This window comes from Sparus aurata, chromosome 19 (genome assembly GCF_900880675.1).
Source record: "Sparus aurata chromosome 19, fSpaAur1.1, whole genome shotgun sequence".
NCBI classification, from domain to species: domain Eukaryota; kingdom Metazoa; phylum Chordata; class Actinopteri; order Spariformes; family Sparidae; genus Sparus; species Sparus aurata.
In genome coordinates this window covers 9,642,555-9,658,213 of record NC_044205.1, presented here as the reverse complement: position 1 = coordinate 9,658,213, position 15,659 = coordinate 9,642,555, and the positions used below count along the sequence as shown (strand labels likewise).

Here is a 15,659-nt window from a genome sequence, read left to right as displayed (position 1 = left end):
TACATAGATTAGGGAATCGAGGATTCGCAGTTTTACCTAGTGCTTTAGTGACAGACGGAGAAACACCCAGAGCAGGCTGCCAGTCCATCACATGGCTAACACAAACCGACAGATGCACAATTACACTCGTATTCACACCTCTGGGAGTTTCGTGATCTACCTGAGTGGGAGAGATAATGGGAGAAACTACTAAATATTCTAATATTGAAAAGTGAGGAAGTGGAATTTAAACGGATGGATACGTTTAGGTTCAGCTAACCATAAAAACCCTAACGTGACGGAATAGCGTGACGCTTTGATTGAAATACGACCAATCAGCTTTCCTACAGAGAGTTAGATGAGAGGATTGACACTACTCTCATGTCTGTGTGCTAAATACGAAGCTAAAGCCAGCAGCCGGTTAGCTTAGCTTAGCATAAACACTAGAAACAACAGAAAAAGAGCCAGCCCGGCTTTGATAAAAGGGTAAACAAAAACTACAGCTCATATACCAAAACACATATCATCACATAGAACCTACATGTAACTTATATAGAATAATTACTTTTGTTAAGAGCCAAGCTAGCTGTTTCCCCAGTTCCTGTCTTTATGCTATGCTAACCGAGGGGCCTGAATGTAGCCCTAGCTTTATATTTACTGGATAGATAGAGAGCGCCATCCCCTCATCTGACTCTTCCAAACCGTCAAACTGTTTCTATAATCTCAAAGGAGCTATGTGGAACCTCTGTGTGTTGTGTGCTAGTTGATCTATGTTAGCGGACTCCATTTCTAAACTTAGCTACCGTTGCTCCCCATTAGCAGAGCGAAGAGAGGCACTGAGACGAGGCCTCCGAGAATGTGCATGAAGTCGAATCCTTTGGACTATCGCATAAAATCTGACTTGACTCCTTAACAGAGAAATCCACAGTCCAGCCGCATTAAACAACTTAAAACAAATCATCCACCGGCTCGTGTAGGCAACGGAAAGAGACGGGTACGGTCTGATGGAACCCATTGAACTAAATTTATATATCCATTATAAACCTCCCTAAAAGTTGTTTTGTGACCTTAGATTTATCTAACCATGTCAGCCAGGTAATAATAGCATCCACTCGTCACACTATGCAATTAATGGTTATTAACCAAGGAGTACATGATGCTTCATTTCCACCCGGATGACGTTGAAGCTCCCATGCCTTGTGCAATCTTTGTAACTTTTTAAAAAAACAAAATCTACACTCTTTCGACTAATGTGTTACTCCTTTCTCCGCGAGTGCCTTTAGAGAAATGTGTAAACTGTGTTTGACCCATCTACTTAAGAGGAATGGCCCAACCCCGCTTCCAAGGCTCTCAATCAAGAGCACCGGCGGGAGTATCCCTTAGACCTGATATTCATGTGTTTTGGGGGAGGAAGGAACCAGAAAGTCCAGTAAAAAAAAAAGCACACAAGTACAGAACCTGACCAAAATGCCTGAGTTGGCCTGTTTTGGCCCTGCTTTTGAAATATGATCCAATCTTCTGTACCTATTCACTCCTTGACCAAGAGAGAACCAGTCAGATGGATGTCATAAAGTTGAAAAGTGCGACATTTTCCAGCTGCAATTAGCACAGGCTTCCCGTCACTCATCAGCATTCCGTGCGCGGCCCTTTGCTGAAGAGGTACTAATCAAACACAAAGCATATTGATTCGTCGCAGAGAGTCGTGTGGGCCGCCAGTGCAGTTCGGAGCGAGCGAGCGCGTGGAGAGCTTTTCAAGTCCTCTTATGTGGTTTGTAAGTTCTGAATTTGCCCAAGATTAGCCTCCATAAAGAGGATTACCACTTTTGTGTGGAATATTTTCAACACTGGTGCAGTCATTTCAGGAATGTTCGGTGGGGCTTTCAGAGTATTGTGTTTACTCACCTGTCAGTCTGTTTTCCCTTTTTCTTCTCGCTGATTGAAACACACATGCACACACACACACACACACACACACCTCGCCTCACCCAGCCGGAGCACTCGCTGCGGCCGGGTCCGGTGACGCCGTGCTGTGCAAACGTGAGTACATTAGCCTCTGCGTTATCTGCGCTGGGAGCCTGTCTGTCTCAGGGCCGGCTCAAGAGAGGTTTACCTGAATGGCCTTTGTTTCCCGCTGACCCCCCCTTAGAGCAGGTCGCAGCCCGAGGCCATTTCACCCTGGACGTGGCCCTCCTCGAGTTTCCTCCCTCTCCGAGAAAAATGGAGAAAAGAAAGAGAAGGAGGGAGAAGAGGGACAGGGAGATGTAAAAAAAAAAAGCGAAAAGAAAAAGGGAGGTCAGAGGCTCAGGTGAGCTTAGCGTGTAGCCTGTCAATCAGACATCATACGGCGTAGCTCAGGGGAGGCTCTCCCTTCCACTCCAGTGCCCCCTCTCCTCAACCTCTGCTGCTCCATTCACCTTTGTGTCTTTCACGACACATTAAAAAAAAGTACTCACATTCATCCAGAGTTCTATTTTCTTCTGTTTTCCCATCGCTTCCCATCAATTTGTAGATATTTGGACAGAAAGGAATACCATAGCTGAAATACAGCAGTAATTTTGCATCCAGGTTGACTACGTGGCCTGAATCCAGGCCTTAAAGCTGAAGTGTTATAACAGACTTTTCAATATATTCCTAAAGCAGTATCAGAGCAAGCTATGTTGTCTCTGGATTATGTGTCAAAAAATAAAACTGCAATGAATGACAGCCAGCTAGTGATCCACTTCTAAAATAGCAACTGCTAACTATCAGGTCAGACAAGGTAGTGCATAATTAGGGTAAAAACAGAATAAGAATGCAGTAACAGCCCTCATGTTTATCCTCCCTGATTGCGCAAATAGCTTAACAGCCAACTAAGCGCATTTACATTGTCTGGAGATGCAAATCTTAATGGTGTCATTGGCTGATAAAGACGTCCGCGGTCTATATGAGGGGGAGATAGCATCAGCAGCCGGAGAGTCGAAGCATTATTACGCCGTGCCTTACCTGCCTGATGCAATCAGTGAAAATAAAACAAAAGTGCCCCTCAAAGGAGCCCAGTCAAGCCTGCTAACCTCATTTCGGCAACAAGATTATTTCAATTGATCCAATTACCGTTTGCCGGAGCGGAGGGCCCCGTAAAGTTAGAGGTGGGAGAGGGGTGTCAGGAGTACGCTTTTATCTCTCGGCGTTGTTGCAAATTGCACAGTTAGATTAGACGGAGACGGAGAGGTACAGCCGTCGAATCAGATAAAAACAGCGTAACACTCACTGTGTGGGTGCATTTCCACTGGTCAGAGGTAATCAAGAGGCCACCGAGTTACAGAGGGAGAAGGGCGTAGGACGAAGGTTATCATGCAATGGGATTCATACTGACTATTTATTACACAATTAAGTGGTATAGAGTGAGCTTTTCTCTTGACTCTTTAGCTAAGATGGCCTTCTCTTAGCCCGGCTCCAGACCTCTGAATCATTGTCCACATCTCTCACCGACACACTCTAACAGGAAATGAAACTATACCCTGCACAGGATGTTTTTTTGTTTTTTTTTTTTGTTTTGAAAAAAGGCTGACTCTTCCATTTCTTGAATCTTTCCCTTCTCCACTGGCTGTAGTTCCGTGGCACCCCGACCCGTCCCTGACGAGACCAGGTTTGCCGCCTGCTTAATATTTCCAAGGCATCGACCAATCTCCAAACACAACTTGTCAAAGACGTGATTCGAGAGCCTGATCAGAATATCTACTTTGGCCACCACAGACACGGCAGATATCCTGACTTCCCATCAAAGATAACCTTTTTGTTTTGTTTTTTTTGTCTGGAAATTGCCCCTGGATTAAAAATCCCCAGTGGTATCACACTTACAAATACTGAAACGCAGTCTCTCAAACTGTGGCCACTGGCTTGGCAGCCTTCTCACCTGAAACGCCGCCTCCTTCTCTCAGTCAGTCATGAACGCGTAATGCGAAAATGATATGACATATTTAGGAGGAATGTCAATAAATGATATGTGAAAATGTGAACATAGTGGCGGTGGTCTGTAAAAAGATTAAATGCCAACATTTTATATATACATTTATGTTTATGTCAACTGAAAATGACACCAGTGGGAAAGATCCATCAATCCCAAGTCAGCTAAAACCAAATATTCCCAATGCCAACAAAGTGCTCACCCACTATACTTCGAGGATATAGCGATCTATATTTATATTCCCTTCTTTCAATCTACAATGTCAGTGTAGACATGCAGGTGTTAATTTGACCACCTATAATGCTATACTGTCTAATGTAATCTGTGTCCCGGTGTCTGGCCTTCGGGTGCCAGAGTTTTTTTCCTCACATGCGCTCATTTACACGAGCACCACCCACCCAAGAGTCTCCTCAGCTCGTCACAGATGTTCGCCAAAGAGCTTCGAATAATAATATGTTCGCCTGGAACTGCTCTCCAAATCCAGCCTGTCTGTGTAAGCCCAGTGTGAAGGCTCGATTAATACTGTAAATAACGCCCGTGTTAACATAAATAAACATAATCGGCCCCGCTAATGAGCATTATAGGATGCCCAGGGTGGCTCGCCGGGGACGTCACTCGGCCCTCTGATGTGCGCGGTGAGAGCGGGCGAGGGGTGGGGGGGGGGGGGGGGGGGTATTTGATCGGAGCCCGCCAAGAACGGAGACGCGAACTCCGCAAGGTCGTTTGTGTTTTTACACATCTGCTACCTCTCTACGTCTCCGTCTCTCACCCTCTGGATATGGTTTCCCACTTCCCTACCTGGTCGTTTTTCCGCCTCTCGCTCTGCCGCTCCTTCTGTCTGGCGGTCATCCTTGCCCTCGCCATCTGTTTCGCAGCATGCCACACACGGAGACAGGAGGGAGGCGGGTGAAGGGAGACGGCGCTAAAGTGAGGATAAGTGAAGAAGGAATAAGGGAACGATGTACAGTACGCACTTCAGTGGACTCTCCGGGGTTATGTACAAGTGCTGCTTTCACAGAGATATCACAGAGAGGCATTTATGTTTATCGGTAGAACGAGGATGTCCGGTCCATTACATCCATTTCGGACATTTTGCTGTCAGCTCTCGTGAAATTAACGGAACAGTTTGATAGTTTCATACCTGTCCGTTACATACAAAGCTACAGGATGCAGGAGGAAAAACAATCTGCAGGTTTTACTAGGCAAACTCTGCATTGTGTGGTTTAGTATAGAAATATGTAGCAAAAGATGTCATCTAAACTGACCACTAGCTAACGTTGCTATGCCAGGAGCTGCACAGAAATCGGGACGCCAACAAAGAAAGGAAAGAAAACGACAGAAGGCTTTAATCCTAACTAACGACGTGATAAACAGCTCAGATCACTACACCCGGAGAAATACAACCAAGAGTCTAGGGTTACAGCGGACGTTACTAGCCAAGCTGTAGTTAGCCCGCGTCATTGAAGGAGCCACCGCCACCTGTGAGAAAGTGGATGATCCTGATAGTAGCATAGAGGTTCATGTGTTTTATGTAGCAGCTCCTTGAGAATCAGAGACGGAAACGCCACTCCCCCAACAAAAAAATGCCAGATGTTTAGGAAACCTGTGGATCATGAGGTTTTAGAGCGCCACATACCAATACTTCCCTCGCGGTATGTAAAAAGCGGTATCGAGGGTAACAGAACTGAATAGAGAGTCCGAGCTGACGAGGCAAGATCCAAACAAGGATTTTCCTTTAGCTTACAGCAGTTAACATGAGGAGACGTAAGGTGAAGGGGGCGCAGGTAGAGGTGGACCAGGATGCATTCAAGGACCGCATGAATAGTAATAAGATGAGTTAATTAGCGGGGCTCCTCTTTCTCTTCCCCCTCCCTGTAGGAATGAATCCAGACACCTTGCGACCCCCATGACCCCCTCTGCAGTTCAGAATCGGAATCGGCGCCGAAGGAAACCGGGGCGACTCCTCCGCAGCATCCCACCGCTGAGCGCTGTAACAGCGACAGGCTGCAGAGCACACAAAAAAAAAAAAAATGAAATTACCACCTTCAGGATCCAAAGACAAGTGTTCCACCCCATGTGTTGGAACCAGATGGCGAGTCTACCTGCTTAAATGCCGTCCATGTGGCGTTCCAGGCATGCAGGCTTCTTCTCCGGTTACACGCAGGGGTTAAAAAAAATCAGCTCCCGCTATTATATGGGCGAGTGTGTGTGCGTGCGTGCGTGCATGTGTGTGTGTGTGTGTGTGTGTTTCCTGAGAAATCTCCGTGGGCTGGCTTACCTTTCTGGACGGAGAGAACAAGTTGCACGCTGTTTTACAAGAGGGGAGATAAATCTGACAGGAGTGTCAAGTAGCAGGCGTCACAGCAGCCAAAAGCAGACCCTCTGCTGGCTGGCCAGATTCTTGTGGCATCGGATGGCTGAAAACTCCAAACAATCACACGATAACACGCACACACACACCACACACACACACACTCGCTCGGCTCAGGGACGGCAGCCAACAACAGTCAGTTCCTTGGCTGCGGGAGAATGGAGCAGATTCTCCTCGTGGAGGCAATGTTGTTTTTTAATTAGTGGTGCAAGTGAGAAGTGGATCTGCTTTTCTCCGGGTTTAAGGTGTAACCCACCCCTACAGATGTTTGTGACATTGTGTAACAGATTTATATTGCAGCTTGGGAACTTGTATTCAGTTCCACTCCTTCTGTGGAAGGAACGGCGGCTTTAAATGAAATGTATTCTCACAGGGTTGAAGCTGCACTAGCATAAGCACGGACAATAAAGTCGCTTGTACCATAGATGTAACTAAAACCCTCACACCCTTTATAAATGATATGTGTTGTAACTAATGTCTTTTTTAAACTAGTTAATAAACAATTTGCTAATGCTTTACAGATCAGTTAAGCTATTGATAACAGCAGGATTAACTTTACTATTGTCAAAAATGTGTATTTTTCAAACTAGGTTTTTATTAGTTTGTCTACCTAAAAAGCATACATACAATACATTTTGAAGTGTTATTCTATGTTTCTAAAAAAGTAAATCATCTAAATCATCAAATGTATCCTTGATCTCCCGGTATTTACATCCTTGTTTTAATTAATGGCTGTGACCGACTTTTCGTTACAAATAGCCGCAACACGTAACACTTCCCCCTCTCCTGCTCCTCTTCTTCCTTCTGTCTCCTTCAGTCCGGAGCGTCACAATCGTACCGAGAGAATCTGTAAACGTGTGTGTTGTGTGTGTGTGTGTAAGTCGCTGAAGTCAAGTGGCCTCTGGGTAGTGAAGTCCGCTTTTCTTACGCAACTACCTGTTGTTGCCGTGAAAGATAACTTTGTGCTGCTTCAAGGCGGGACGTGATTCTTTCAGTCAGTTGAGAGTTTTCGCTCCACACACACACACACACACACACACACACACACACACACAGGTCTCACAGAGAGGGGCAGTGGCTGTAAGGAAGGATTTACAGGGGCCTCCTGTCCTCCCAGCAGTAGGCTGATTGGAGGGGCTGGCTGTGTTTGTTAAGGTAATGGGCCCTAGGTGAGCTAATTCACAGGGTACACGCTCCGTGCTCTGTCACCTCAGGAGTACCCTGTTGGAAAAGGAGGTTGCCGACGGGGGCTGGGGTTGGGGGGGGAGGGGGCAGAGTTTTCCAGCTCTGGAGCTCTCCCCAAAATCCCCTCAGCCTTGCTCTGTCTCCTCCAGCTCCACCTGAAAGTGATTACCGAGCCAGCCGTGAGCAAACAAGCCCCATATGGAGTGTCTATAGTGGGGCTGAGGCCGGAGCCTGGGGAGCCCTCCTCCACCTCTTTGGAGAGGAGAGGCCTGAGCAAACACAGCTAATGAAGTCTTAACAAGCAGCCCCGGGTTAGCGCGAGCCCGCTAAATGCCACCGAGGCTCTTGGAATTGTGTCCAGCAGATTGGCTAAATCTCCTCGAAGCTTTTCCTTTACAAGATAAAGTCGCATTAGCATATCTCTGTCTCACCATCGCAGGGGTAAAGTCCGGGATCTGGCGAGCAGTCGCGCTCGATGGGCTTCCTCTCGTATGCGGGGAGCACTTGATTCTGACGGACAGAACGGGGCTTTAAATTGAAGACACTAACTTTGGATCTCGATGCGATTCTGGGGTTGTTTTTTTCTTTATTTATTCATTGGTCGCAGAGTGTTTCTTTAAAGCTTCGGCGAGGCGGAGGTATTTTTCTCTCACAGCGCTGCAAACAGGAGATGAGTGGATTTCCTCAGAGTAAATCATTATCTCTGCGCCGAGCGGACTGGGCGACCTCTCCTGCCCCCGTCTATCCTCCCCTCCATCACTCTCCCACACCGTGACCGGCACCTTACCCTCACTCCCTTTTCATTGTGTGTCCTTTTTTTTTCTCCACACATCTCAAATACCAGGGGGGGTTTATTATTGAGAGAAAACAACATCACACCGTCCGCCGTGCGCGACAAACACAGACTCGCATATCTGGCCGAGCCGAACTCTTGTTTCCTAATCAAAAGCAAACAGCCATTAGCAGAGCTCCTTCCTTGTTATCTCACACCGGCGACTCACTTAATCAATCCGCGCTCTCCTGATGCCGAGGCTCGCTCCGGGTCATTGTATACATCCATCGGGTTGAGGCTGCGAAATAGCTGCCTCACATGATAAAGGCCTGGCTCCACTCCAAACACAACACCACTAAAACTTAAAACTCCAGCACCACCACACCTGGCCCCTGCACACACACACACACACACACACACACACACACACACAATGTTGCATTATGCATGGCTGGGAAGCTGGGAGGAAGATGCTTTTTTTTTTAACACTCTGCTCGCACTGTAAGACCACACATCGGCCTTCCCGGCGCCCCCCCTGAGCTCTGCAGGAAGGAGGACAGAACGCCTATTCAAAAACACATCACTCCTGTCGGCCGAACGAACGTCGAGGTTTCGAGCAGATGTGCCGACCACGCGGCCGGCTTGTCTCGGCTCGGTTTCGCCAGAAGCCGCGTGAATTCTCATCCTTGAGCAGCGTGCGATGGCGATGATAGCGTCACAGCCGTTAAAATGTCAATTGCGCATCCTTCATGAGGTTACTGAGAGTGTATCAGCGAAGGAGTGCTTATCCTCAGAGGTGAATTCACAAGCGTTAATCACTGCGACGCATTTCATATTTCAAGATCGTTTTATGGGGGATTTTTTTTTTGCAAGGACTTGAGCCTTTGAAGCAAACTCAACAAAAGTGCTCTCGCACTTCAGCTGTGGCGTTACATATTTTTTAGAGGAGCACTCGATAAATATCCAGCGGTGGAGGAAGAATTCAGCTCGTCTGTTGAGGTAAGAGTAGCAGCGCCGCGCTACGAGAAGTACCGCGTCCTGTGCGCAAAAACTCCAGTAAAAGTGCGAGGAACGTCAAGTATCAACATAGCTCGTTCTGCAGCAGAATGGCCCGCTGAGTTGTACTGTTATGTACCTGCTTATCATATTTTCATTGCTGATAGATTAATCTGTACATGTGTTTTAATTGTGCAGCTCCTGGAGGTGGATTTAAAGGAGGTGTTTTTTTACTGGGTTTTTTTCGCATTATAAAACAAGTCCCCCACCTCCTTCGGTTTTTAAGGGAACTTTTCCTTTAAGTTGAACTCCCTTACAGGCTTTTTGTGCATCCTATTTTGCAGCACAGCATCATATTTTCGGAGGGTACTGTGGTCACTGTACGTGAAATTGAATTTGCAGTGTAACAACAGCGGTCAGATAAACACAGACAGGAGAAATCACATTATCTCCTTCTGGATTGTAATGGATCAAATGTGCAAACTGCGTTTACATTACTTGCATACTCACTCTCCACCACCGCTGAAAGGATACACACATCTGTAAAAGTATGATCACGTCGCGAGGCCAACACTGTAGAAGCACTGGAGCCACAACACGGGGCAGGAGAACGCCATAAAAGACGCACCACACACCGAGCCTCCACACAGAAGTTGCAGCTCAAAATCAGACGTGAAAACACAATTTACTACAATGAGATTACTGTCAAGCAGCGGCGAGATCCCCCAGACGGGCCGTGCGGGCATGTTCCCGCTGATAGCGGCGCTCCGCCACTGTCTCCGCGCGCTCCGCCGCTTGGTCTTCGCCTCGCGCAATTACGCCTCCCGCGGCGCTCCATGCAGAGCGTTAAACGAAACATTAGCACCTCATTTAAAAAATAAAACAGCTTTTCACGAGGACAGACAGCTCCCTGCGCAGTCTTATCATGCGCAAATTAGCCAATTTACCAAACTGGCCCCTCTTTCTCTCTCTCTCACACACACACACACACACACAAACACACAGGAACAATCATCTGGAGCAAAAACGTTACTGACACTATCCGAGATATTGTTTGAAAGGAAGTTACAAGACAGGGACAGGGAGAGAATGTGTGGATAGTAGTTTATTAACGCGCCTGGTGGGCTTCATATCGTCTTCATTGTGTATATTATTATGATTATAACGTCTGAAATGATGGTTTTTCGGTTGGAATTGGGAGTTTATTATAGGGTTGTTATAGTTTATTTTGGACTAAAGCGTGGTTCTGAGCCTCCACCACGCGTAAAAGCAGTTATCCGGTCTCAACATGTGGGTGTTCGATTTGCGTTTGGAGCTGAAGTGACGCTCCATCTTCCTCCCACATCACCGTCCTGCGCCCCGGTGCCACAGACACTGACACAAAACTAGCGTGATCATAAGCTATGTAACAAAACATCTTTCTGTATGAGAGAGAGGGGGGGGGGGGGACTTTGACTGACAGCCTTAAAGTGCCGCCCCTGCCGCTCCGCGATTGGATCAGCGGCCCTGGGGGGTGTGGCTTGCCCGGCTCTGGTATATATCGGCATCGCTTCGTTTCTGAGCCGTTGATTTGTATGGGAACCGGGACTGAGGTGGGACGAGCCGACTGAATGTAGTCGCTGTGTGTTTTGAAGAAAAGAAAGAAGGCCCACATTCTCCTGTTTGTGGCGGTCGGACTGCAGCACTTTGGGGGTTTTTTTGACAACAGACTGTGTGAGGATACTGGGAGCTGTTTCCAGAGGAAGGTGGATTCTCCTCTCAGCCATCTTGACCGCTGCTCGCCGCCCTGAAGGCTGCTTTCTCTCCTCCTCCTCCTCCTCCTCCTCCTCTTCAGCTGAAAGTAAACACGGGCTTGCACATTGGCTTGCAACTCCGTGCAAGATCCCGAGAGAAGCGAGATGGGCTCGCTGCGCAACATCTAACCGGAGCGGAGGCGAAAGCAGACGGATTTATATCGCTGTCGGTGCCGGAGCAGACGAGAGGGGGGGGGACACGACGCGCCGGAGCGATGGACCTGTTTGGGATTTACCTGCTCCTCTCGCTCGCTCTCCTGCCCCGATCCAGCTGCACCACGGCCAAGGAGATCACCTGCCAGGAGATCGCCGTGCCGCTGTGCAAGGGGATCGGCTACAACTACACCTACATGCCCAACCAGTTCAACCACGACACGCAGGACGAGGCGGGACTGGAGGTGCACCAGTTCTGGCCTCTGGTCGAGATCCAGTGTTCGCCGGACCTGAAGTTCTTCTTGTGCAGCATGTACACCCCGATCTGCCTGGAGGACTACAAAAAACCTCTCCCGCCGTGCCGGAGCGTGTGCGAGAGAGCCCGGGCCGGCTGTGCGCCGCTCATGAGGCAGTACGGCTTCCCCTGGCCGGACAGGATGAAGTGCGACCTGCTGCCGGTGCAGGGCAACCCCGACACCCTCTGCATGGACTACAACAGGACCGACTCCACCACAGCGTCCCCTGTCCTCTCCAAACCCACCAACCATCCCGGGAAAGGTTTCAATCCGCCCAAAAGCAAGCCCGGCCGGCCCGGCGCGCCGGGGAAATACAAGCCGCCCGCTGCCCCGTGTGAGCCGGGCTGCAAGTGTTTGGAGCCCATGGTGCCGGTGAACACGGACCGTCACCCGCTCTACAACCGCGTCAAGACGGGCCAGATCCCCAACTGCGCCATGCCGTGCCACAACCCGTATTTTACGCACGACGAGAGGGCTTTCACCGCCTTCTGGATAGGACTCTGGTCCGTGTTGTGCTTCGTGTCAACTTTCGCCACCGTCGCCACTTTCCTCATCGACATGGAGCGGTTCAAGTACCCGGAGAGACCCATCATCTTCCTCTCGGCGTGCTACATGTTCGTGTCCATCGGCTACATCGTCAGGCTGATCGCCGGACACGAGAAGGTGGCGTGCAGCCGGGAGTTTGACATGGAGCACATCCACTACGACACCACCGGGCCCGCGCTCTGCACCGTGGTCTTCCTCCTCATTTACTTTTTCGGCATGGCCAGCTCCATCTGGTGGGTCATCCTGTCCCTGACCTGGTTCCTCGCGGCCGGGATGAAGTGGGGCAACGAGGCGATCGCCAGCTACTCCCAGTACTTCCACCTGGCCGCCTGGCTCATCCCCAGCATGAAGTCCATCGCGGTGCTGGCGCTGAGCTCCGTGGACGGGGACTCGGTGGCCGGGATCTGCTACGTGGGGAACCAGAACCTGGACAACTTGCGGGGCTTCGTTTTGGCCCCCCTGGTGATTTATTTATTCATAGGCACTATGTTCCTCCTGGCCGGATTTGTGTCCCTGTTCAGGATCCGCAGCGTCATCAAGCAGGGCGGCACCAAAACGGACAAGCTGGAGAAGCTGATGATCAGGATCGGCATCTTCACGGTGCTCTACACGGTGCCGGCCACCATCATAGTCGCCTGTTACTTTTACGAGCAGCACAACAGGCAGAGCTGGGAGATCACGCACAACTGCTCCAACTGTTTGCTGGAGCGGGACCGCAGGAGCCCGGACTATGCAGTTTTTATGTTAAAGTACTTCATGTGCCTTCTGGTGGGCATCACCTCCGGGGTGTGGATCTGGTCGGGGAAAACTCTGGACTCCTGGAGGACTTTTTGCACCAGGTGCTGCTGGGGCAGCAAGGGCACCAGCGGCTCCATGTACAGCGACGTGAGCACCGGCCTCACGTGGAGGTCGGGCACGGCCAGCTCCGTGTCCTGCCCCAAGCAGATGCCATTGTCCCAGGTTTGAATGAGAGAGAGAGGGGGGCAGCTTACCAGGACTGCTAATTGTCCGGGAGATAACCCATCACTCCCTTGTCTTAAGCAATTTACATAGTAATGAACTGCTGCTGAGGTGCGCTCCCCAAGCATCCACACACACACACACAGAGAAACACACTCACACACCTATGTGGAGGGGAGGGGGAGCTGTTTGAAACAATGTACCTGGCATTCACACAGGTTAATTCCTCCCTGTTTATATGTATTAGAGGTACATATGTATTAGAGGTACAGGACTGACGCTGTTACGCAAAAAACTGGGCATTACTTGCTGTAGAGTGAGTGTCTCCTCACTCTAGCTTCATACAAAGAGCACCTGGGATGGGAGGGTTGGTTTTTTTTTTGGTTTTTTTTAAATTGCCATTTTTTTTTTTGTATCTACACAGTGCCAGATGACGTTGTACAATTCAATCACATCAAAGATTGGTTTAAATTAAGCCTTAATAGTGCCCAAGTTATTTTTTTTCTACGGGTCGTTCATATTTTTTGGTTGTTGTTTTTTTTTTGTTTTTTTTTTTTTTGTAATTTCAAATGTATTTATATATAAAGAGGTATGTAAAAAAAACAAAACAGAACGTGTACATTTGTGTATAAAAGAAAAAAAAACTTTATAAGCTAATGTAAATTTGTACAAAGTGTAGATGTCTGCTTTTTTTGTGAGGAAAAAAAAAGCAAAAAATATGAACCTTTATTTTGACAATAAAAAACAAACATTTGATAAATCTCAACAACTCCTCTGTGTTAACTCACTCTGCAGTGTTTTTCCCAGTGCAAGGGATGGGGATGGGACCCCCACCCCCCCCACACACACACACTCCTGGTTGCAGGTTTAAGGGGGCTTTTCCTTGTGGTCACCGTTGTCTAGGATGGCAGCGAGCTTTTTGGAGAGGAAGCCCCCTTTTAACCATCAGAGACCGGTAATTAGAGGCAGGGGTTGAGTTGGAGCATCTCCATAATTGTTTAAGTCCTCTTCACATGCCTGCCGAAGCCCCGCTTTCTTAATTTAGTAAAAAAAAAAAAAAAAAAAAAAGAGGGAGTGGGTGAATGGGAGTTGGGGGGGGTATAAATGCAGGGAACAGGCCTCTTTTCATCTTCAGAAACTTTGATCTTTCTTTTTTTAACAGCCCGGCATAAAGGTGGTGTGTATTAGGAGTGTCTGTCTGATGTGCCAAGGTTCCCCCTAAACGTCCCCATTTGGATGCTTTGATGGATGTCCCACAATTGAAAAGAGCGGGGTTTTTTTTTTTTTTTGGAACCCCCTTCTCTTTCGCCTTTCTGGGGGTTTGTCAGAGCTGAAACCTGCCAGAGCCCCTGTGTCTTGTGTTTGGTTTTTTTTTTTTTTTTTCGCCGAGGCTGAATTGAAACATCTTCTCCCTTGGGCTCAAGCTGTGTCAGCGAGTGCAGGGGCCTTGACATGAATGATATTGAAATAGCAATGAAAGCCCCACAGGTGGTCTGTTCACATGATCTCACATCTTAGGGCCCCCTAATCGAGGCATTTTTCTTTTTTTTTTTTTTCGCTACAAATGTATCTGGTTTGGTCCCAATTAACCCAATGCGCTGGCATAAGATGATACACTGTAACCCAAACGTAGAAATGCCTTTGATTCGGCTGGTCAATGGTGACAGTGGGCTTTGCGGCGACTGCTTTGTTCCTGCTTTACTTCCCTTACACTCAACTGTAGACCCCCCCCCCCCCCCCCCCCCCCCAAAAAGCTTCTTTTTCAGTGCGTGGTGCATCTGTCGGGAGTGTAAATCAGACACATGAATCTTGCATCAGCGCTGTCAGCAAAGACACCGAGGCAATGAAGACAGAAGTCATAACACACACACACAAAAAAAAGACGTCTTGAGATCAGAAGAGCGGCTTCCTGAGCATTTGTTTGCTTCCACGTAGCTCATCAGCAGCTCCCAGCGCCCTCACTGCTCTGTAAAGTTCACGTTTTTGCGAGTTTTAATCATGTTATTGTTCAGTTTTGGAGTTGAAATTACCGACACACTCGGATAAGAATGCGAAACGCCGCACTATGAGATCTCGTCGCCTGTTCTTTTCGGACGAGCCGCCGTTGTGTTTCCATCACGGTTGCTCTCGGTCCTGCAGCTTGTTTTTCTGGTGTTTACCTCAAAAACCTCAAGTCAGTCAGCGTGCAGCTTACCAGAGCTCACTGCCAGCCAGCCAGCCTCACAGCAGGGACATTAATGTGCAGCCCCACCTAGTGGTAGGAGCAGCGCTGCACACCTCCACCGTTCAGAAGATTCCATCAAGTATGTTGCTCTGCTCCTCATCTTTGTAGGTGTTTGCGGACACAAGGTTCAAGAATTCATGAGCAGCATGAAATGAGTTTGTGAAAGTATCACATTTTCACACAATAGTTCCTAAATTAAACACTTTCTATCAGTTATAAAACGTGGCTTTTATTAGCCGAGCTGTTAAAATGCAACGCAATGACAAAACTTACTCACCAGTCACCTGTTGTGTGGACAGAGCTGAGACAACGAGCCGATTAATGGATCGTTCAATCGCCAGGAAAGTTAATCAGCATCTGTTTTGGTAATCGACTGATCCTATCAGCCAAAAAAAGTGAAGAAATGACAAGCGTTCTCACGTTTTTGAACTTCCGATGTGA

The 15,659-nt window shown here is 48.3% G+C and overlaps 1 protein-coding gene across 1 annotated transcript; it reads left to right on the top strand.

Moving 5' to 3' along the window:
* The first annotated feature begins 10,821 nt into the window (after nt 1–10,821).
* Nucleotides 10,822–13,760, top strand: fzd8a (frizzled class receptor 8a). The gene has a single exon (XM_030399048.1). The coding sequence runs from the start codon at nt 11,255–11,257 to the stop codon at nt 12,998–13,000; it is 1,746 nt and encodes a 581-aa protein (XP_030254908.1). The 5' UTR covers nt 10,822–11,254; the 3' UTR covers nt 13,001–13,760.
* Nucleotides 13,761–15,659: the final 1,899 nt, after the last annotated feature.

Coding starts and splice junctions, on each gene's coding strand:
- fzd8a (XM_030399048.1), top strand. CDS start 11,255: ATGGACCTGTTTGGGATTTACCTGCTCCTCTCGCTCGCTCTCCTGCCC.